General features: G+C 38.6%; 1 protein-coding gene across 1 annotated transcript in view; it reads right to left on the bottom strand.

The window, feature by feature from the left end:
* LOC114490438 (coiled-coil domain-containing protein 50) overlaps positions 1–23,089 on the bottom strand; it is a 43,684-nt gene extending 20,595 nt beyond the window's left edge. The window contains exons 1-6 of the mRNA XM_036015769.1: positions 23,008–23,089; positions 22,265–22,363; positions 20,614–20,740; positions 17,382–17,472; positions 10,239–10,356; positions 5,356–5,880 (exon numbers count right to left, since the gene is read on the bottom strand). Coding sequence (XP_035871662.1) covers positions 5,356–5,880; positions 10,239–10,356; positions 17,382–17,472; positions 20,614–20,740; positions 22,265–22,363; positions 23,008–23,089 — 1,042 coding nt within the window. The remainder of the gene's footprint in view (positions 1–5,355; positions 5,881–10,238; positions 10,357–17,381; positions 17,473–20,613; positions 20,741–22,264; positions 22,364–23,007) is intronic.
* Between the last annotated feature and the right edge of the window lie 305 nt (positions 23,090–23,394).

The following is a 23,394-nucleotide window of genomic DNA, read 5'->3' as shown; positions in this document are numbered from 1 at the left end:
AACACAAAAAAACGACTTGCACAGTGTTGGAGAAGGTGCTTTGACTGATTGATCATGACAAAAATGGTTTGTGAAGTTTCTTGCACTACTGACATTTTTGATCAAATAATTATTTGCTGTGGGGATGTCTTAGGCATTGGAAGATGTTTAGCAGCACCCCTGGCCTCTACCCACTAGATGCCAGTAGTGGGAGATAGCCAACATACTCAATATACCCAAATCAATGAAGTTATTAGTGAAAATGAAAAATGTCTTTTGTTTTATGGAACAAAATGTAACAGGTTTTTTGGCCAAGCCAATAAAGAGTGGGAAAAGTTTCTTTGATCTCTTGCTTCATCACTGGAACTTGCATGTGTCAAAAATAGAAAATTCCCACAGCCCAGAATAATTTCCACATTTCTGAGCTGACAGGGCTGCCCACTCAATGCAGCGTCCTCTGTCTCAGAGGTAGAGAGAGCTTTTGTGAGTATGTAAGAGGGAACTTCAGATAGTGCAGTCGAAGGCATCATTAAAGAAAATAGAGAGATGCTTTAAAAACTTTAAAGGCACAGTTAATTTAAAACATTAACAGAATGCCCCTCCTCACTTTGGTAGCCTAAATAAACATAGTCTGAAAATGCACTTTCAAAGGGTCAGATGAGCCACATTCCATGAGTTCCACATTCATTTCTTAATCTAATTTTTGCTTGTCTTTTTCTGCATATCATTTTCCAGTATGAGAACAAAAGACCCTCAAAAAAACAAAAATAAAACTTACCTTTAAATAGATTCTGCTAAAAATAAGGTAAAATGATGACTGATAGATTCTCTGACATAATGCAGGAATATTTTGTAATGAGCCAGTCTGACACTTGGGGAAATGTCACAGCAGAAAGAGGCCAAAGTTCTATGGCTCTGAGAGAACGGAGGTTAACCTCCAGGTAAGAGGCTGGTAAGACAGAACAGCTCAATGGAGAAGTTACCTTCAAAGCTGGTATGGTTTTACTGCTCTTTAGAAGGTTGTCCAATTTTATATTTAACCTAGCAATTTTATCCTGCATTCCTTTTTCAACTGATTCTGAAATCCTATCCAAATGCTTAGAACTAGCTATTTGTGATCCTGCTAATAATGAGTTTCTTCATTATTAAGTTAAATTTGGCCTATGCTAATAACTTTACAAATAGACATATGTACCTAGTAAATATATTTTAATGTAATCTTCTTACCTGTTCCTGGAGATTTGCAAAATCTAGCCTAGAGGGGCTAAGATGAAATTTGTAAAGCTGAATACAAAATGATAGACACAAGCAACTATGTAGTAGCCACGTTAGTACCCTATGCCAGTAAAAAAAAAAATTTCCAACAACTGCAGTAGTAGGGTCTGTGAATCAGTGTCTAATATATAGAGGCTGGTGTAATCACCATTCCTCCCCCAAACCTTTAGAACTCCAACATGCCTTTCTAAATCTGAATATAGTATAACTTACCCATAAAGCCGACTCTAGACAGATTACATCACTTCCTCCTCTATGCCCCCATAGATCTTTTTTCAAAGTATATCTTATTGCTTGTTTACATATTCATCTTTTTGGTTTGAATTATTAACCCTCTGATGCTCAGATCCAGGCATAAACCCGAAAACGCAAGCCTGAGGCAAGAATATTTGTGGCAAATACTGAGTATGCTCGCTGAACTGAATTTTTATTTTCTTTATGTCCAAGTCCTTTAATAATGTAAAGAATTAACATAATAGAGACTTCCAGCCAAGATGGAGGCATAGGTAGACACACTGTGCTTCCTCCCACAACCAAGATAGGGACAACAACAATTTAGAAACAGAATAACAACCAGAACCGACAGGAAATTGAACTGTATGAAAGTCAGACAACAAGGAGTTAAAATAGACACATTCATCCAGACCAGTAGGAGGGGTGGAGTAGGGAAGTCTGGCAGAGAGGGGTTGCACAGCACAAAAAGCATTGGGACTGGGCGCATAAGACCACAACGGGCAGACCCTGGGCGAGCAAGTGGCGGCAGCTGGCAGACCCCGGCCAAGGGGTGGCAACCGACAGACCCAGCGAGGTGGCGATTGTGAAGCAAGGCACTGCGCTGGGAAATAGAGCCTGGGGCACTGATTGAAAACACCTGTGGGGGTTGAGGCGCAGGGAGAGAATCCCAGCCTCACAGGAGAGATCATTGGAAAGACCCACCGGGTGCACCAGAAAGGCCCAGTATGCTTGGGGGAAGCAGTGGAAGGGACTGAAATCGGCAGAGAGTGGAGTAAGCACCACTGTTTCCTCTCAGACTCTTGTCTCCACATACAGCGTCACAACCCAGCGACTGGGTTGTCGTGCCCTGGTGTACACCTAAGGCTCCACCCCTCATACAGAACAGGCATGACCGGACCCCCTCGCCCAAAAAAGATGGCTCAAACAGAAGAACAAATGCTTTTAAGTAACCAAGAGATAGCCAGCCTATCAGATGCACAGTTCAAAACACTGGTGATCAGGAAGCTCATGGAATTGGTTGAATTTCGTCACAAATTAGATGAAAAAATGAAGGCTACAATAAGTGAAATGAAGAAAAATATACAGGGAACCAATAGTGATGAAAAGAAAGCTGGGTCTCACATCAATGGAGTGGATCAGAAGGAAGAAAAAAACCACACAGAAAAGAATGAAGAAACAAGAATTCAAAAAAATGAGGAGAGGCTTAGGAACCTCCAGGACATCTTTAAACGTTCCAATCCAAATTATAGGGGTACCAGAAGGAGAAGAGGAAGAGCAACAAGTAGAAAAGTTATTTGAACAAATAATGAAGGAGAACTTCCCCAATCTGGCAAAGGAAATTGACTTCCAGGAAGTCCAGGAAGTTCAGAGAGAATCCCAAAGAAGTTGGACCCAAGAAGGAACACACCAAGGCACATCATCATTACATTAGCCAAGGTAAAAATGAAGGAGAGAATCCTAGAAGCAGCAAGAGACAAGGAGACGGTAACCTACAAAGGAGTTCCCATCAGACTGTCAGCTGATTTTTCAACAGAGACCTTGCAGGCAAGAAGGGGCTGGAAAGAAGTATTCCAAGTCATGAAAGGCAAGGACCTACATCCAAGATTGCTCTATCCAGCAAAGCTTTCATTTAGAATGGAAGGGCAGATAAAGTGCTTCTCAGATAAGGGCAAGTTAAAGGAGCTCATCATCACCAAGACCTTACTATATGAAATGTTAAAGGGACTTAACTAAGAAAAAGAAGATAAAAAACATGTATAGTAAAATGACAGCAAACTCATAATTATTAACAACTACACCTAAAACAAAACCAAACTAAGCAAACAACTAGAACAGGAGCAGAACCACAGAAATGGAGATCACATGGAGGGTTAGCAACAGGGGAGTGGGAGGAGCAGAGAGGGGTAAAAGGTAAGGAGAATAAGTAGCATAGATGGTAGGTAGAAAATAGACAGGGGGAGGGTAAGAATAGTATGGGAAATGTAGAAGCTAAAGAACTTATGACACAGAGACATGAACTAGAGAGGGAGAATGGGGGGGGAAGGTGTGCAGGGTGGAGGGGGATGGAGGGGGGTAATGGGACAGCTGTAAAAGCATAATCAATAAAATATTTTAAAAAAGAATTAATGTAATAGGAAGAAGCACCTAAATCAGCTTGAATCTGCAGCCCTGAGACCAGTTTCCAGACCAGAAGCAGAGGCTGACCAGGCAATAATAGAGAAGAAGAACAGATGCCTCCTTGGTACTCCTCTCCCAACAGCCCTTGCCTCTCTGTAAAACCTCAGTGAGACTAAAATACTGGGTCAGCCAAAAAGTCCGAATGATTTTTTCTGTAAAATAAAAGATACATTTTTCATTTTCACCAATAACTTTATTGATTTAGATATTCTGAGTATGTCACTATCTCCCACATGGTAGAATGTTGACTGTTATAAATTAATGTCTCAATCACTATCGATTTCAACTGGTCCGACTATGGATCATTGTCCAGCAAGAGATCTCCAGCATAAAACTTCACAAACCATTTTTGACACATTCAATCAGTCACAGCACCTTCTCCATACACTGCACAAATCTTTTTTGTGTGTTTCAGTTGCATTTTTACCTTTCTTGAAATAATAAAGCATAGTATGTCAAAAATGTTGCTTATTTTCTTCCATCTTCAATATTAGAATGACTACACAAAAATTCACCAGTTTTGGTATGTTTTTAATGCACACTGATATAACAGCTGTCACAATATGATCTAATAAAATTGTTTCAACTGAAGTTAAAGACAACTAAGTACTAGTAGAGCCATCTTATGAAAAAAAAACATATGAATTTTTTAGCCAACCCAATAGATCCAGGGTGATAAGCAAGGTCAAATTAAAATACCAGAGAGAGTAGTGCTATGACTTATAGTGGTAGAGCTGCAAGGTTTCCAGACAAAAATAGAAAGAAGCATTATTGTGTCAATGATGGACTTCAGATTTAAGCCTCAGACATGCCAGAAGTTTAACACTTAAGCCTAATGTTCTCTTCATTCCTATACAACTACAGGCGAATCTTGGAGATAGTACAAATTTGGTTGCACGCCACCACAATTGAGTGAGTACAGCAATATAATGAGTCATAACCTTCTTGCTGGTGGAAGGTCTTGCCTTCAATTTGTAAAAAATGCAACATCTGTGAAGTGCAACAATGTGAAGTGCCTATACCAAGAACTTACCTGATACTGGCACCTCAGGACACCAACTGGAGAGTTGGAGTGGAAGGACATTAGGCTTAGAAAGTCCCCTAAGGTAAGGATTTTCAAACCTTAAGTACATAACCATCATCTCCAGGTCTAAAACAAGCTCAGAATGCCAGGCCACACTCCAGAGATGGCAATATATGTGAAACCCAAAGATCTGCATTTTTAGAAGACAGCTAGCTGATTCTGATGAAAATAGACTGAGGTCCACAACAGAAAAGCACTGTTAAGAGACTGCCTCTTAATCTAATCTCTAACTTTACAGAGAGGAAAATATAAAGTCAAGAAAACCTATAAGCCCAGCCCCATGGGTCTTCTATTAGACAAATACTATGAAGGCAGTGCCACCAGATCTTCGGGGATCACTGAAGGAAAACCAGAAATTCAGAAGCTTTGACTGGTATCCGAATCTCTGATGTATGACCTTTGCAAGTGAAGAACTCTATCTGGGATGGACAGCACCTCCACTGCAACCTGGGGCTGGAAGAACCCTGTAATGAATCAGGGTGTTCTCTTGGAAAACAGAGAGGGGAAGTTACAAATACCTTCCTTCTTCACAATGACTTGTGATTAAGTAAGTACCTTACGTAATATTTGGCTCCAGGTGGCCTTCTAGTAACTGCCTTTGTTACCTGTGTCATGGAGTTGGAGCGGCTCCTCACTGTCTGAGAAGGGAGGAGTCCTGGGTCTGTGCTTCCTCTCTCCGCGCTCCCCAGGCCCACGCTCCCTCCCATATATGGCCTCCTTGCAGTGAGTTCCTGCTTTTCCAGAAGACTTCGGTGAAAGTCCACTTTGGTGTCTGGACCGTTTTTCCAAATTCCGAGTTTGATGGCTACTGCTGGCCTCCCAGTCATCAAACGCTGTACTCAGAAACACTTCACCACTGATCTTGGGAAGAGGAGGTCTCTGGGGCCTCTCATGGCCAGACCATTTCCTTTCACGCTGCTCAGTGTTAACTTGCGGAGGGTCCCTCGTTTTGCCTGAACTAGAGGACAGAGATCTCTCTGATAAACAATGGTCTTCCAGTTCATCCAAGTTCTCCAGTGGATATTTGGGCTTCTCCTTTCTCTGCTTCACAGTCTTTTCATTACTTGGGCGTTTACAAGACCTTGAGAGTCCAGAACCCATTTCCCTTGCCCTCCTTGACCGTGGCTGGTCTGAGTGGAGGCGGAAGAATGTGAAAAACAGACATGCAGGTTAACTCAGTGGGACTGAACTCGCTGTATGGTTGACACAGGGCCCACAGCATTTAACCTATTTTAAAATGGAGAGGACTTTTCCAACTTAACAAACTGAAAATAGGGGATGGGCATTTACTGGAAGGGCTTTGGGTGTATAACCACAAAGGTAAAAAGATAAAATTAAGTGAAATAAATCTGGAAGAAGAGCTTAATCATGATTAGGAAGAGTTAACAAAGTACTTTAATATTTGCCAATAACAAAAATTACAGCCATTAAATGTTAAATTATACTTACAAAACCAATTTGGAACTAGTGTGTGAGGAAAAAATGGGAGTTGAGGGAATCTCATAAAACAGAAAAAACTAAGTTTTGTGATTCCAGTCAGAGGCTTTCAAATATTCTTCTTGGAAATAACAATAAATCAACATCAGAATGTTGATAGTTTCCATGTAGTTCAGAGGAATGATCCATGGATTTTAGTATTCCTCTTTCCTTTCCCTTTAGGTGGCCAAAGCAAACATTCCCGGCCATACTGCAGTTCAATGTGGAAGAGAATGAAGCAGAGGATAATTTTACATGAGTGAATCTCACTGTTATCTTTGGATAATTCGGCTCCCAATCTTACTTCAAACGTGGTGGAGGAAAAAATTAAAAAGGGATGTCGGATGGAATACATAGAAAGGAGTCATTTCCTGAATTCATTTCAAACAACTTCACAGTTCTGTAATCTTTGCATAAAAACACAGTGTACGCTAAATACACAAGCCCCTCAGTTTAACGCAACGTTCAAAAGCAGCACGTGGGTGCTTGTCAGGTCTCACAGAGGCACAAGCATGGTGTGTGAAATGAATTAATATGCACTTTGCAAAGTGTTTTTAACATTTCTAAGGCGTTTAATACATTTTCAAAATAATAATAAGAAATCCTAATTCCATGGAAAATTGCTAAGACAGATGGAATTAGCCACTTGCTGAATTGTCTTTGAAACAGCTACCCTAAATTGACGGGATATTAAGGAAGTAAACTATACATTTTCTTAGTTTCTAAGTTTTGTTGTTTTTCTGTTTGGTTTGGTTTTGCTTTATGAGTTTTTTGTTTGTGAGTTTGTCATTGTTAATGTGATAACGGTACAGAGGAAGGAAGATATACGCTGAATATATCACTGATGCCATAAGCTTCTCAAACACTTTGAATTGTTTCCTCTTGAACTTTAAAAGAAAATTTGCTTCAAAGATGACATTTAAATTAAGATGTCTTCTAAAAAGTCAGTAAAAGTGCTTATCTTCAAAATTTATTATTAAATTTATTTTTTTACATAACAGTAAAAGTGAAACAGAACAATTACTATGTGATTAAAAAAACTATCTACTCTTTTAAACAAACTATTATTTTAAGTGTATCTTGACAACTGAGAAAGAACCAATTGACTACTGCTGTGAATGAATCTAGTATAGACCAGCTACTGACATGATGACCCCACCCAGGGAACAAAGGTTCACAGTGGCAAAGCCAGTGTTCCCAGAGAGCGCTGCCCCAGTGGGGTCTGCCTTTAAGGCCGAACGAAACAAGAAGGGTTTTGTTTTCAACATGGATCAGTGAGGCTACAATTGTTTTGTTGTTATTGCTGTTTTTAAATTCTTTCTCAAAAGTTAAATGATATTAGTACTTTTACTTTAGGGAAATGTGTTCAAGAATTATAGCAGAGCTGTCACTACGTTTGCACAGAGTTGATGGGATAAAAATATTTATTGCTTAGGTCACTTGCTATGATACCCTTAAATCTGGGAAAGAAAAAAAAAAGACAGGGGTGGGGGAAATCTGTTTGAATCCTTTAAAACCCTCTTCAGTTAAGTATTGAGACTTGTATGTTTCTACAAAGTTATTTGGCAAATATAATTGACTTCCTTATAGCCAATATATATATATACATACACATGAATATATATGTGTATATATACACATACACACATTTTATTTTTGTGCCTCCATGTTTGTCTTTCAAAATAAGATTTTTGTTTAGATATAAAAAGATACTATGTTATACACATATAACATTAAAATATGTATAAATAATGGTGTTTGAGAGTTTATGTCTTCACCAAAATTACATTATTTGACCTTCTCAACATCCATGAGAAGGATAAATTATTATAATCCCCATTTTACAAATGAGAAAAACACTAGAGTGATTTATAATAAATGACATCCTTAGATCTATGACTCCAAACACTGTAACTTTAAAAAAATCATTAATATACCCTCAATACAGGTAAGTATCTTTGAAAGAAAAACATGGATTCAAAAATGAATACGATAGACCATTTCAGTTTATATAAATCTGACAGATATTCAGAATAATTACAAATTTGTATAAAATCTAAAAATGATCATTTTGAAAGATTAATTTATTAAATTTTAAGAAAAATAAAAGCTGAAAAGACCACTTCTGTAGTAATATATTGTGATTATTATGTAAGTAAGGCAAAAATCACATTGTACAAGGATAGAGAAGTACAATAGAAGAGCATCTGCCATGTGTTGGGAAAAGACCACCGAAAAGAACATCGGATTACTTTGTAAGGGTGAAGTAGACTGTAATGGGATTTCTGTGACTTCATCTTGGGTCCAGCCCAAAGGCATAAATAAGGATCTCATGCTCAGCAACACATACTCTGTCCTGACAACACAACCGAGAGACAAATTCCAGTGTCTACATGCACGTGCTCAGGAGACCAATACTTCCTATTTCCAACACCCTACACCTCCAAAAAAGTGACATCTACGCCACTGTCTTTAAGTTCATAAAAGCAGTTAAAAATACAAAGTTGTTTTTTTTTTAACTTTTAGATGTTCCTGAAAAATCCACTAATTTCTGCCCTAGACATATGAATCAAGATGACAGCACTCTGGTCGAAACAAGTAGGTTTGAATTCCAATTCAAGTTAGTATAAGGCTTTAACGTGGAAAGGCTGAAATTAATATTTCAGGGTACTTCATTACTTGCCATCCTAATGTTTTTATAGACTTATAAGTTTAAAGTAGTTACTTTTATTTGCAGTGAACATGCCTCCAGAGCAGAATTAAAAATAAAAACAAATGAAAAACACCAGACCACATTTCTAAGATTTTAATTAAGTCTGAATAGTAAGTCTTTACCTTCTAGTCTCTTGTATAGGAAAATGTGGCAATGATTTTTCTTTTCAAATGCTGTAATACATGATTGCATTAGAAAAGCCAGTGTAAGAAAACTGGGTATCAAAAAGGACCTGGGCATTTCACATATAGAAGAAGAACACAGCAAACAATAAATACAGAATCAACCAGCTTACCATTTATGCCAGAGCTGAGCTCTATTGATTATGATCAATTTAGAGCAACAATGTGACTGAGCAAGATGCACCTAAACTGTAATAATCCTATCATCTATACACTCATTCCTTTCATCTACTTGTCAAAGACAAAGACTTACTTACATTTTATAATGAAATTATAGAGGCACTTGATAATTAGTTTGCATGGACCTCTGAACTCACTGAACTTAAAATCTTTTACTTTCTCAAAGCAGTCTTTAGAATTTGTCTTCCTAAGTATGGTCTTTAAGCTGGACTACAATAAATACTCTTACTAGAAACTATAGGAAATGTGTTTCTTTTGACAGATCTTTAAGAAGGGCTGAGCAATCCTTGCAGATACTCGTTTCCCAACACACTTTGAAGGGGAAGAGCCACCACCACCAAAATTGCCACCACTATGATGCAAGCACAGGCACTAGAAGGAGAAACTTGAAAGGGACTTCTTTCCCTGAGAAAGTTTTCTATATGGCAACCAAATAGGAAAGAAAGCATCAAGAGCAAAATAATGACCAGAGAATCATAAATTTTAACTTGTCATCAACAGGCTAAATCATCAGTTTGTTTAAAACACAAGATGAATGGGGGAAAGCTTTGTTATCCCACAACTAATGAAAGAAGGTGCACCCACCTTCTTTATTACTTGTGTCACTTGGCTGCTTCAAACCTCCTAACCAGATTTCTTTGAGAAAGACCAAGCCCACCATTTTCCACATCCCAGGTTACGTGCTAAGGATGTAATAACAGTATTCCCAGGGGCAAGAGCACAAAAGAATACATGCCAAATCTTATAAAAGTATATTCAAGTGTAATAGCCCTGAAAATGGCTCTGTCATCCAGGAAGGAGCACATGAATTCCTTACATTCAGACAGAATTTCACCACAAATCTAAATGGGCCCCACAGTCCCTTTATGGACAAATTTAAAGGGTTGTCTCACAGTGAATCTAAGGACAGAATAGATCAGGATGTGGGCAATGTTACCTCCATCTTCATAATAGTAACTCTCTCCATAAGCATTGGGTCCAAAGGACTCAGGGAAGTGTTTCTTTCGCTTTTTCTCTTCCTGTAGTTCCTTTTCTTGCAAAAGACGAGCAATATCCTGCAAATATAGAAAGAATGAAGATAAATATTACCAAAGCATGAGCAAACTCCACACAGTGACCCTATAGGTCAATGGTTCCACATTCTACTGCTAAGCTTTGGTGGGCGGGCTCTGCCTATGGCTCTGCAGACTTTCTGGCATTAAGCTCATGCAATTCAAATGCCACAGTTGATTGCCCTACAGGAGTGTCACAAGAGCTAGATGAGAGAAAGGCTTTTTTTTTAAATTAAAATTTAAACCTAACTCAATCTGAAGGTATTCAAACCCAGTATCCCTAAAGTTGGTTATACAACAAAAATTCATACTGGTGGACCCTTTTTCTAAGACAATGATTCAGTAAGTTTGTGCAGACAAGGATGCAGTAATCCATAAAACTTTGTAAGTTGCATTTGTAATTTAATTCAAAGAGTTTTAAAAGAAGTTTTGGCTGATCCTGATTGAACTTTGCATTGGAGTACCACTGTTTTAACTGAAAAAGAGAAACAGTCTTCCTCCTGTCTCCCCTTCACATCATATCCAGGCATATTTTCAGCAGTTACTCAGTGATAAATGACATTCTGATCCTGTCTCCTAAAATACTGCCATCCCCCTAAAAAAACACAAAGGTGTACGCAAATAACTGCAATACAATTAAACTATAAAGCCTCAAAGGGGGGTAAGATGTCTACGGGAGTACAAAAAGTGAATATTATTTCTCCTTAAAGGAATTAGTCAAGGCTTTGCCCCCATGTTAGATTTTGAAGGACTGGACTCCAACAGGCAAAGTAAGTAAAGAGAACATCATCAGCAAAATCCTGAGCACTTTAATTGGTCAATCTGCAGAATGACCCACCGTCCAATTAGAATATAGGATGTGGACTGTTGCAGAGAAAGGTGAGACTAGAAAAACAGTCTGGGGCTGAATCACAGGCATCCCTTACAGACAATCTTAAGAAGTCTGGAGTCTATAATGTAAGAAATGAAGGGTTAGGTTATTAAAAGTTTTAAGCTGAAGACTGACAGTGTTCTGGATCCTAAATTTATTTCTATGAAAGCCCACCAAGAATAGCACATGAACTTTGTTTCATGTACACTTTTCTAAAGAAAAAGTCCACAATTGTCACCAGATTCTTAAAGGCTGATATAAATACGGCAACAATACTTCATGGAGCAAACAGTAGTAAGAATCACAGGTAGTATGAGCTGTTTATTTCTTTATATTTGTAATAAGGAATACAAGATGTGCTCAAATGTTAATGTAAATTTTGAAGCAAGAATTGATTACTATTTTACCTTTTTTAATTTTCTGAGTAAGTCAAAATGAAGAATATACTAAGACTGCAAGGCAAACCTAAAAATTTCATCTAAATAAATCAATTTCTTTCACATCAGTGTAGAAGTAAGTTGCATGCTGAAGGTAGGTACATTAGCAACGATTATCCACATACTCTGCTTTTAATGTTCATCAGAACAGGCTTACACATCTGACTTTAAATTAAATAAGGCCTAAATTCAATCTCATAAATACACTATTAACACATTGCCTTTGAGTGCTACCTATGCTAGATGCTTCTCATAAAACTGTGTGAAAGATATATGCATATATAGTTTGATAAGTAATCTATGTAAAAGCCCATGTTATAGTGTCAAACACGAGTGGGGACACTCACAAAATGTTGCTACTCAAAATAAAGGGTAAAGAGAACAATCCTACTAAGCATGCATGTGATTTTCAGGCAAAGAAATCTGAATTTCTAACTCTTTAATGAAAAAAGATTCCTGAGTCTGAAATTTTAGATGACTTTCTTTTTCCTTCCAGTTCAAGCCCGAGATGCTCTAGAGGCACTGGGAAAGCAGTATTAACTACTAAAAGTGGATTTCTGTGGGCTTCAATTCTTTATCCATACAATGAAGAGTTTGAACTACTCAATCTTAAAGTTAAATTTCTTGACTCCCTTACGTATCATTTTAATCAATCTGTGAGTATTACCAGGTGCCAGCCACTGGGCCAAGTTTATTACATTTGATGTCTTACAAAGGAATAAATATACCAATCAGTTAGGAAGATAGAGATGGAGCAGATAACTTGTTCTCTAAAAACTAGTTTCTATTATAATAAAATTTCCCAAATTCCTATACTTTTCATTGCAGAAATAAGGAAAAATTGCTAACACTTCCCTAAGTTGTCATGTTTACTAGGCACCCAACACTACATTTTCCTAAGTGGTCTGTTTGCCTTATAAACAAAACAAAAAAATTTCTTTGCTATAACTGAATAAAAATATAAAGAAAAATGATCAGCTTGAAATGTTAGCAATAAAAATATAAAGAAAAATAATCAGCTTGAAATGTTAGCAGAAATTATTAAACTATATTCCAGATACCTTATAACTGCTTACTGACTATTAAATTGAGTCCTAAAAAATACATAGCAATACGCCACCACCTTCTCAGTGTGAAGACCCAGGAAAAAAACAAGGATAGTGTCCTTTTATCACAACACATTACCTAGTCAAAGGAAGTGATTTTAATTAAGTAGAAAAATAATACTCATAAGTTGGTATGCACCTTAGTACCCAAACCTTTTCTTATTTTAAGCTCTCAGCTCTTTTCTGAGTAACAAAGGTTAGCTCAGCTTAGAAGGGGAAGAATGAAAGATTCAGTGGAAAATAGCTGCTGTAATATAACTGTGGTTCAGCTTAAGTCAGCCGTCCCCCCGCTTCCCAACACTGTTACTGTGCAATGTGTTCAGCTGGGCGATTTCAATGTAAAGAATTTCCCCTGATTCAAGCTAATGATGGCAACTATTAGTCACGATGCTTGGATGCAGCTTTGTCTCCCTTGACATAAATAACCTCCTTGGTCTTCAGCTTCCTTCCTGTCAAAGATTAGTCTGGAACAGGATTTTCCAAGCTGTGTTCAAAAACACAGGTAACAAAAGATTCTCGTATAAACCTCAAAGCATTCAATGGAAAGCATGTATTATATCTGACTCTTCAAAATGCATATCAGCATATTTTAAAACTTTGACAAAAGAAACCTGTTATCTTCCTATAACTCATGAATTTCCAAATTTACTTTGTGATGGAAGCCTTTCTTTTACATAAAAAAATAATCCTTATGTAATTAGTGTTCTGTAAAACATAACTTGAGAAAATTAACCTAAAAAACTTCATAAGCCCTTATGAAGTAATTTTCTAAGACCTCTTAAAAAATAACTGTATTCATCATGTAGATTTATTTTGGACTAATAAACATAGAATAATAATTCTGTGACACAGAAGATTTTCTAGTAAAGACACTTATTGGAATAAGAATGTACCATTATATCGCATCTCTCCCTTTTTTGTTATCCAAGTCACCCAACTCAAAAATCTGAAGCTGTGAGTATAAGAAAGGGCACAGTCAAAAATCTCTAGAATGCTAAAGAAAGTCATTTTAATGAAAACAAAGATTTACTGATTCCCTTCAATCATTCTGGTAGAGACCTACAGAGAAATAAAACATGGTCAATATCCTGAAAGTCCTTATCTATTGAGTATTAGAAGCAAATGACCACATAACTCGAGACATGCAAAGTGAGCGCTCTGAGAGAGGCATCAGCACACACGAGGGGCCTCGGGGCCCAGAGGGGACTAGCATGTCTCCTGTAAGAGGCTGACCAGTCCCTGAGCTATGGTGTTGGCTTCCTCACAGTATTTTTATGGTTTATACGACTTTACATCAGTGTTACTTCTGCCTGGGGAAATCTTGGGTATCACAACAACCCAAAAGAGATATAAAATTACAATTGTCAAATGACTGTCAGAAAGAAGAAAGAAAAAAAGAAAGCCATTCGATCAGACTGCTAAACTCCTCACCAATTAGCAACAGATGTATTAACATCTACCTCAGTAGGGAACTCAAAGCAGGTATAATCCCAACAGGGTTACTCTTTAAGACCAGAAAATAAAGATAATTCCAATTCTATGGATGTAAAAACACCAGTATAAACAGGATAAGAACAGAGAAGACTTTTTCTCAACCAGAAGCCTCCCATCCACTCCCCCTTTCTGGCCATATATATATTAACTTATTTTTAGTAAGTGCCAAAACGTAGGGAAAAATTTTAGTCTTAAAATGTATTACTATTTGAGCTATCCCCAAATTTATACCAACTTACATAAAAATTCTTCTAGAACATGGAATTCTAATCAGTGTAAGAATGCTATAAAAAAGTGCCATAGTTCCTACTAGATTAACTTTTAATGTAAATTAGTTACTAAGTTTATCCCTGAGAAGTTCATATTATAAATGATTTCAAATTGTTGGACTAGTGCCACAGACTTTTTATAATATGGTTGACCATGCTGTTTACTTAAGTAAAAAAAAAGTTTTTCTCTAAAAATAGTTTCACAGTCACATATATTTGGACCTAGGTTCAAAGACACACAAACTTATATCTACGGGTATTCTCTTTTATTCTCTGTCTCACACACACTCTTACTTAGAGTTTTATTTAAGAATAACTAAGTTAAAGTAACTAAACACACATTCCTTGGTTTTATTAAACAACACTGACAAATGCTTATGCTTATGACCAAAAGACGGACCCAGTGAAATCAGAGCACTTTCACTAATCACAAACTCATACAGTCCAGCATTTCCCGAGGCTACAAGCCCTTTCAACAGGGCACCTAGAAAGACATGCAACTACTATATTCAAGACACTGTGTAACAGTTTAAAAAAGAAAACGAAAGAAGGAAGGAAAGTGGGGAGGAAGGAATAAAGAGAAAAGAGGGGAAAGGGAAGCGAGAAAGGGGAGAGGCCACAGTGCTGGTAAGAATACTAAAGATCTTTTTCCTTCCTTTTTTTTTTTAACTTTTCAACATCTGTCTCCCCGAAAGGAAATGCTACTTTCCTTACATCTGAGCTCTGTTAAAAAAGACACAATAAAATTACACCATAAAAAAGCTAGACATGCTAATTTACCTTATATCCATAATCTTATTTAAAACTCCTAACAGTTCTTTAAATTATGGATAACTCATGACTTCCCCAATTTAGAAACTGAGTTTCTACATGGTTAAGTCAGACACTGAAAGTCACAGCTAAAAGATGACCAGCTAAGATTCAAATCCAGGGCAGCTTGCTCCAAAGCCCACATGTTTTATGTTACATCACAGTATATCTAACTCAGAGGCAGTCAGGTGAACCTTACTGTGCACACATTTCTCTGGCATCTTATATAGTGTGGGGCCAGTCACTTCTTCAGGTCAGAATTTCTTCATCTGAAAAATGAAGTTATTCACTACACTGCTTACTTTATATAGTATCACCATGAAATTATTTATTGTGATTGCTATTCAGATTCTACATTCCTAAAATAAAGTGTTTTGATTTCTCATAGTACTAGTTTTTTCTCTGAATGGGGTAGGGGGTAGGGAGGAAAATCATAGGATGCCAACAGCATTTTTAAGAAGCCAACCATTACTCTTGTTATTTTTGAATAGAAGCTTTCCTGTCTACAAGACATAATCACTTCTTTCAGTTCCCAGTTTCATCCCCAAAGCAGAGTCTTGACTATAGAGAAGCAACACATTCTGTAGTAAGAAAGGGCTGCTGTGCTGGTAACAAGAAGGGTGAAAAGCAATCCCTAGTTCTCACCTGCAGTTTTGATTGCCACAGAACCATGGCTTGTTTCTTAAAGAATCAGCTAAATACATTCATACCAGGTGTCTCACACTCACCTGCAATGAACAAAGAGGCCTATGGGCACAAGGGTGGCTTAGTGGGATAGCAGTGTATACAGACTAGTTTACTGGTGACCCTGATTAGATCTACTTAATCAGTGCCAGACAGCTGAGGACAGTCCCAATTTATGTAAATTATTAACAGAGTCCCCTTTAACCCTGAAAAGCACTTATGATTATACAATAAACCATATGGCCATTTTACTATTAAAAATGATAAATCACTGTCTTCGTTATTATACATCAAGACACTGGCCAAGAACAGCAGAATAGGTGTGAAAGAAGGCAGACACAGACTTAATACAAAGTGGAAAATAAGAAATGCTGAAAACTTTAACAGAAAAGCAAGGGATAGTTCATTGCATATTCAAATTTTACAAACCAGACACTATTGCTAATTTTAGTCATATTTGGCTTTCAAAATGATACAATTTAAAAATATATACAGAATCAAACCGATCAGTGCTTTGAGTGGGCATATCATAGGGAAGTGAAACAATTCACAGAAAAGAGTGCAAGCGACGACTGCTTGGGCCTCTCCCAGCGGCCACCCCCGGACCGCTGCTCAGGCAGCACTCAAGTCTGCTCCTTCTGAAGCTGTGGGGAGTGCCCATAGACAGGCGCCCTATGCTGGCTGAACAGTGTCCCTTAAAAACTCATTTCTGTCAAGGACCTTGGAATGTGGTCTTATTTGGAAATAGGGTCTTTGCAAATATAATTAGCTAAGAGGGGTCTATGGAATTGGGGTGGATGTCAACCCAGTGACTGATGTCCTTATTAGAAAACAAGAGGACACAGAGATGTAGGGAAGAAGGCCATGTGAAGATGGAGGTAGAGACTAAAGTGAGGCAGCTACAAGCCAAGAAATGCCAAAGACTTCCAGGAGCCACCGGAACCTAGGGTGAGGCAAAGAAGGCTCTTTCCCACAGGCAGCATGGCCCTGCCGACACTTCGATTTCAGTTTCTAACCTCCATAACATAATAAATTTCTAACCTCCATAACAGAATAAATTCCTCCTGTTTTAAGCCACCAAGTCTGTTGTGATTTGTTACAACAACCCTGGGAAAGTAATTTGTTATATTAAATTACCCATTATCATCATTTAGGATTTCATCACATGCAACTGATTGAGAAGAAATACATAGACAATGGTCCATGGAGGGCAATACTTGGGACTATGCACCCAGAAGAGGGGAGTTCTGTTGCCCACCCAGCAACCCTCCACTGAGCCCATGGATATGGAGAGGAAATGCTCCGGAGCTGGGCAGCCCTTCCTCCATCAGGTGTGGGGGCAATGACTGAGTCATACCTCATCCTTCTTCTCCTGAATGCGTCGTCTCTCTGCCTCAATAGCCAGCTTTTCCTGGATTTCCTGAGCAATTTCACAGTCTTGTTGTTCACTGAAAAACAAAGGTCAAAACAACATGAATAAAGAAAATGAGTAACAACTTGCAGACTCTCACTATGAGCCAGTGCATGTTTTCATCTCATTTTATCTTCAAAGCAGTGATGCAGAGGTTGATACTGTCACCACCTACAGATGGAAAGACTGAGGCCCAGAGTAGTGAAATCATCTCCCTGAAGTCACAGAGAAAATAAGTGGCAGAACTGGAATCCGATCCCCAGACGCTACACTACAATGGAAAACGACACGCTTTTGCCACACTACCACGTCACCCCACCCTACGGGGACCACTCCACAGTGAGGCAGGCAAGGCAGCCACTCCACAAATACCCGAAAACGTAGAGAGCACACAAAAAACGTTGAAAGTGAGATCACTAGAGTATCAGTAATACTGTGGTCACCGAGATGGGGTGGTACGACTTTAAAATAATTTTTATACATTTTTAATTAGATTTTTCAGTTTCAATAATGCTTTGAAAAAGGGAAAACATGTATATTCCACAGATTTGGTTCCCAGAAGAAACCTCTCTGGCCGGATTCCAGTGAATCATGCTCTCCCACATCATCTTATCAAGATTGTGGACTTACTGACTTCATATTTCAGGTCTAACATACTAGGATTCTCAACTTTTCAAACCAAAAATCTAAACATGAACAAAAACCTACTCAAAATAATTTCTACTTATACATCTAAGTATATCCTCCTTTCATTCACTCACATAATAATTACGAATCATACACAAAATCGTGTTCAGTTTTCAAAGACTTTGCTCCCTGCATCTTCCAAATTAACATAAAATCTGATTAGGAGTAAGCGACTACTAACTACATACAAGGTGATAACAGATGGGAAGAAAGTAGAACACAATAGAGAAGGCAAATGAGGTGGGTGTTAAAGGTCACAAATGACATAGAGAATGTTATCTCCTAGCACAGACAGTAAAATGAGTTTAAGTTCGGCTTAATTATTTCAAACCGTATTTCCAAGAAGGACCAGTTCTGGTTCACTTAGCTAATTACACAGACTCCTGAGGAAGCAAAATCAAGTGAGAAAAGAGTAGCCAACAGTCATGACAAGCCTGACCTCCAACAGGAAACCGAGGAAGCAGTGAGTGAAAGGTTCCAGTTCCTTAAACTCTACAGCATTTAATTCTTCCCTTGATGTTCTGCAGGCAGCACTGCCAGAATGTAAAAATTGAAAACCTTCATTTCTAACTTATTTCAGCCAGGAACACCTCCAAAACCATGAAGTCCTGGGCAGAAATATAGTAACACCTGGTTCTTCTCTCAGTACCTATAAATCCACCACTCTCCAAAAGTGACTTATGTTTTATAGTGGTTTGTCTCAAGAAGCTCTCAATAACCTCATTTTACCCACTATCATTACCCTAATTTAGGAACTTCAACTTCTGTATAACCTTACAACTGGCCTTCATAACAGAGAATTGTGAATAATGTAAAAGGCAACAATTCAGAAGTCTTAAAATATTTTAGCTGGCTCTCAATCTTTCCATGGTTTGTGACACCAAGTCTCTCCATACATCTCAAATCTGTCCCTTATTAACTCCATAAACATTAGCCCCAAGTCAGGCCTCCTCAACTCCCTCCTCTCCGTGTCTCTATTGCCCTCTATCATCCACTCAAGCCTCCTCATTTCTTAATCTGACCACTGCTGAATGGCAACCTTCAATCTTGCCCCTTCCAATCCTTTACTGACCCAGCCCCCAGGGTAAGTCCCTAAATAAAAATCTAAAGCTTCTTCAATAGTTAGTTATCTATTATTTGTAATATAAAACCTAAATTCCTTTACATAACTTACATGTCTGTTCATTCCAGCTCCTGGCCTCTTCTCCTACCTAGTGGTACTCCCCACTCCAGCAACAGTGAACATCCTGAAGCTACCGCGTGATTCCTTGCCCTCCTACCTCTACCTCTCACCTTTATACACGCTTCTCCCTCAGACAAAAATGGTTTTCCCCCTTATCCCCATAAACTCCCAATTACCCATGCAGGTGCAGATTAAATACATCACTTATGTTGGAAAGGTTTCCCCACTCTTTTCTCTCTTCATAGGCATGAAATGTACTATCCAATTCTCTGTGCTTCTCTGTCCGTGCTGCATGTATCTTCATGTAATGTGTTCAGGCTATGTTCCTAAAGCTATTAAAGGCAATGGCTGTATTTCTTCATATCTGTTGCCTTCCATGGTGTCAGGGATAGCAAAGATTCATTAAGAGTGTTTATTCACAAAATAAGGAAGCTGAACAAAAAATTATGAATAAAGTCCTCTCTACCAATAATAAAATAAAAAGATAAACCCTTCTTTAAAGGCAACAAAAAATAATAGGTTTTCCTGTTTATTTATTTAAACATGACAACTGAAAAAAAAACACCTGAGGGGTCCCTTCCACTCTCTTTACCCCTTCCTCCTCAGAACAATTATCTTGTGGTTAAATCCACCATTAGAGATTTAGGTATATCAAAGAGCTACTATCAAAGAAGAAATGAGCCCTGAGTTTTAGGGTACTGAAAAAATAAAAAAATAATAATTGTACTATAAGAGAACTGAGATATGATCTTTCCATTATCTATTAAAGGAGGAGACCAAGCAAGACCTTTAGTCAGACACTGAAGCTATGAAGAAAACTGAGTGTACAATTCAGAGTTTTCTGGAAGAGTCTAACTATACCTGAAAAGCACAGGGTTTAAAGAATATAAGAGCCACAAATGCTGCTAGGAAATAGTAAAAGAACCCAATGCAACTCAAGAAGTTCTTTCATATACACTATTTCACTGGACACCCCAGCCAACTTTTGCGGAAGAGAAGACAGAAATCACCTTACCCATGTCACAGGGAAGGAAAAGAGGTAGACCAAATGCCTCAAAGTCACACAGTTAAAATGCTAAGATTTCAAACCAGAACCCACACATCCCCAAAACAAGTCAGTGTTCCAAAAACAAAGAAAATTTTCCAAATCAAAGAGAAGGATGGACACACACATACAAATACACACAAACTTTTTAATCTAACAGGAATCAGAGTAACATAGGAGAGTCTCCTCCTTCTTTGCCCTGGTTGCTGGCTCCAGAGAAGAGTAGTCCGGTTAGATTCCCTCCCACTCCCCAAGATCCTCACAGGTCTTTGTAGCGCTTCTGAAGCTGAGCCTGAGCTCTCAGATCTTCCTCTTGCAGCTGCTTTGCCACCTGGAGGTCATGCTGGACCAAACGGTTCCGCTGAATGTTTGATGCCAAATGATGCTCAACTGGACAGAAAGATTGAGAAGAATTACAATGCTTTGGCGTGTTAATAATAAACCTCATAACAAACATAAAAAGAGCTTTCCCATTAAAGAGCTTCATATCCACCAATTCAGTGTACACTCTCAATAACTCTGTAGAAGAGGCAGCATGGGACTTATTATTCCCATCTTTCCATTGTAAAAAAAGAGGATCAGAAAGGTTAAGTAATATGCCTTTGGTCACCTGGAAAAACAGTGTCAGCACCAGGACTTCCACACAAATATCCCAAAGCCAAGGCCAGTGTTCTTTCTGCTCCACAAGTTGCCACCCTGCTTATAACCTACATGTTTCAATGTTTATTTTTATTTTGACACATTAATTAATAATTCACAAATTATATATTAATATGCATTTTTGTATAACATATTACAGATTTATTTTTCATAATTATATACGTAGATATTCAGAAAACCCACAGTCTAGATACCTTCATTGCCTGGAACAAGACCTTCAGGCCCCTCCTAGGGGGAGAAACAGATCCCTATGCCAGCCTCCTACACACCCCAGATGCATGTGTGGATGAAAAAGGAGCCACATACTGATCCTAACATGGCCAGGGGAGGCCTGCATGGGGGCCTTACAAACTTAGAGACTGAAAGTAACCATACAGGCTGGTCTGAAATTGAACTCGCTATCTTAACTAAAAGTGAGTCATGGCAGATAGTTATGTCCTAGTCGGGTAGCTTCCGTGACAAAGGTCAATCTTTACCTTAACTGAGCCTGTGTACTGTCTTTCTGCCTCTAAGATAACACACCTTTGGAATGTTGAAGTAATTCGTTTTTCCAGACTCCTCAGGATACAAACCACACCCGAGTGGGAGACCACAGAACCCCCTACTGTTATCTTGTTCCCCTGCACATCACCACTCTGTGCTAGGAACATTAATTATTAGCTGTCTTGTACCCACCAATGTAAAAGAAATGTACATCTCTCCATTTTACTCTTTATCCAGTCTCAGAGATTTCCCCGCTTTGCTTTCTCCCACCTCCCTAATCTACCACCAATGGATTTCATGTAACTCTCCCCATGCCTCCATCTTTGACTGTAATGTATAAAATAAACTGTAAAACTGCCATTCTCAAGTGCATTTTCTCAAATTGTTGAGTTTTTGCTTCCGGCCAACTGTCAACAGTTTGGCTCAAACTCATAAAACTTCTCTATGAACCTGGACATTCCCTGCGTTGACACCTGTATAACCAATGCCTCCCTCCTACAACATTTAGGCAAAGAAAAGTTTCATTTAAGCAAAGAACCCAAGTCCCTCTTTTCCTCCAATGTGCCCTGCAGTCTTTTCATTCCTGGCAGCTGTCATACTTCAAAACACCCAGAACTGCATTCGTCACCCAGGCGTCTGCTGCCTAGACAAATGCCTCAGAGGGATGGATGGTGCTGCCTGGTGGCTGTGTTCTCTCCCTGCCTCACCCTAAGAAACCCGCCTCAAGCTGCCACTACTAAAAAGAAAACATGAATGAGGGCTGTTACTCACTCTCTTGTTCCTGCAGGTTGTGGGCCAGGGTGTGGTCCTCTAGGACAGCAAAATCTCGACACACTGCAGAGGAGGAGGAGGAAAAAGCAGACAGGAAGGCTCATTAGCAGTATTTTAACATAAAGAGAAAAAGCATTTTCTTTACTTCAGAAGTCAGTTCTCACATTTAGGATGATCAACTTCATAATTCGCATCGCAGAAAACTGGGTCTAGTTAACATAGTCTTCATTCACAAAAAATCCCACATACTACCTGCTTGGTGACAAGCACAAAATAATGGGCACCTCTGGTCCCTAGCCTACAGATATTAACCACAGAATCAGAACCCAGAGGTCCAGAAATTCCAATCCACTTCTATAAAGGGAGGGCAAGTACTGCTGAAATAATAAGACAAAAATGTTTTGCATACTGCAGCTGGGCAAAAACTGAGTTCTCATGGGATCAGAGGAGTAAATAAACCTAGCTAATGCTTCAGCCTTCCTGGGTTCAGAGAATCCTCTCCCGCAGACTTCTGCCTGTCTGTCCTGGTGTCGAAAAAGAAAACCATGTGTTTGTCAGTCCCTCTGGTAAGAGCAGATCTCTGCTCCAAGGATAATCACACTCTTTAATAGGTCCACACCCTTAGACATGAGTTAGAACTGGTTCTCTCGGTCTCTCTAAAGGTGAAGCTACTTGAAAAGAATCTGCAAACCAAAAGAAAATAGGAATCTCGGCATATACCAGGAATCTGCCCCTAACCTTGCCTCCCACTGGAAATCCAGACAAGAGCATCTGATGACCTATTTTCTTAGAAGAAAATGAGAAGAGGTAGTCTCCAAGGTCCATTCTGCCCCAAATTGCAGTTCAAACTTCTGCTTCTTAAAACAAATATACAGGCAGGAAGGACTCTTATATAAAGTGCTGTGTTTGTTTGTTTGTTGGTTTGTTTGTTTTAAGGATATGTAGTCTCAGCGATTATGTCCTTCTATTCCAAATGACAAGCTGACATTAAAAAAGAAAATTGCCAAAAGCCTCAGACTACTGCAATGGGTAGGACTTATTAAAACGTCCCCTAGAGCTTACCAGAAGTTACAGATTTCTTTCTGCAGCTTTGGATTTGCCTGTAAGGGCATTTAACTAAAATGGAATGA

Source organism: Phyllostomus discolor, chromosome 2 (genome assembly GCF_004126475.2).
Source record: "Phyllostomus discolor isolate MPI-MPIP mPhyDis1 chromosome 2, mPhyDis1.pri.v3, whole genome shotgun sequence".
NCBI classification, from domain to species: domain Eukaryota; kingdom Metazoa; phylum Chordata; class Mammalia; order Chiroptera; family Phyllostomidae; genus Phyllostomus; species Phyllostomus discolor.
This window is presented reverse-complemented; position numbering and strand designations above follow the sequence as displayed.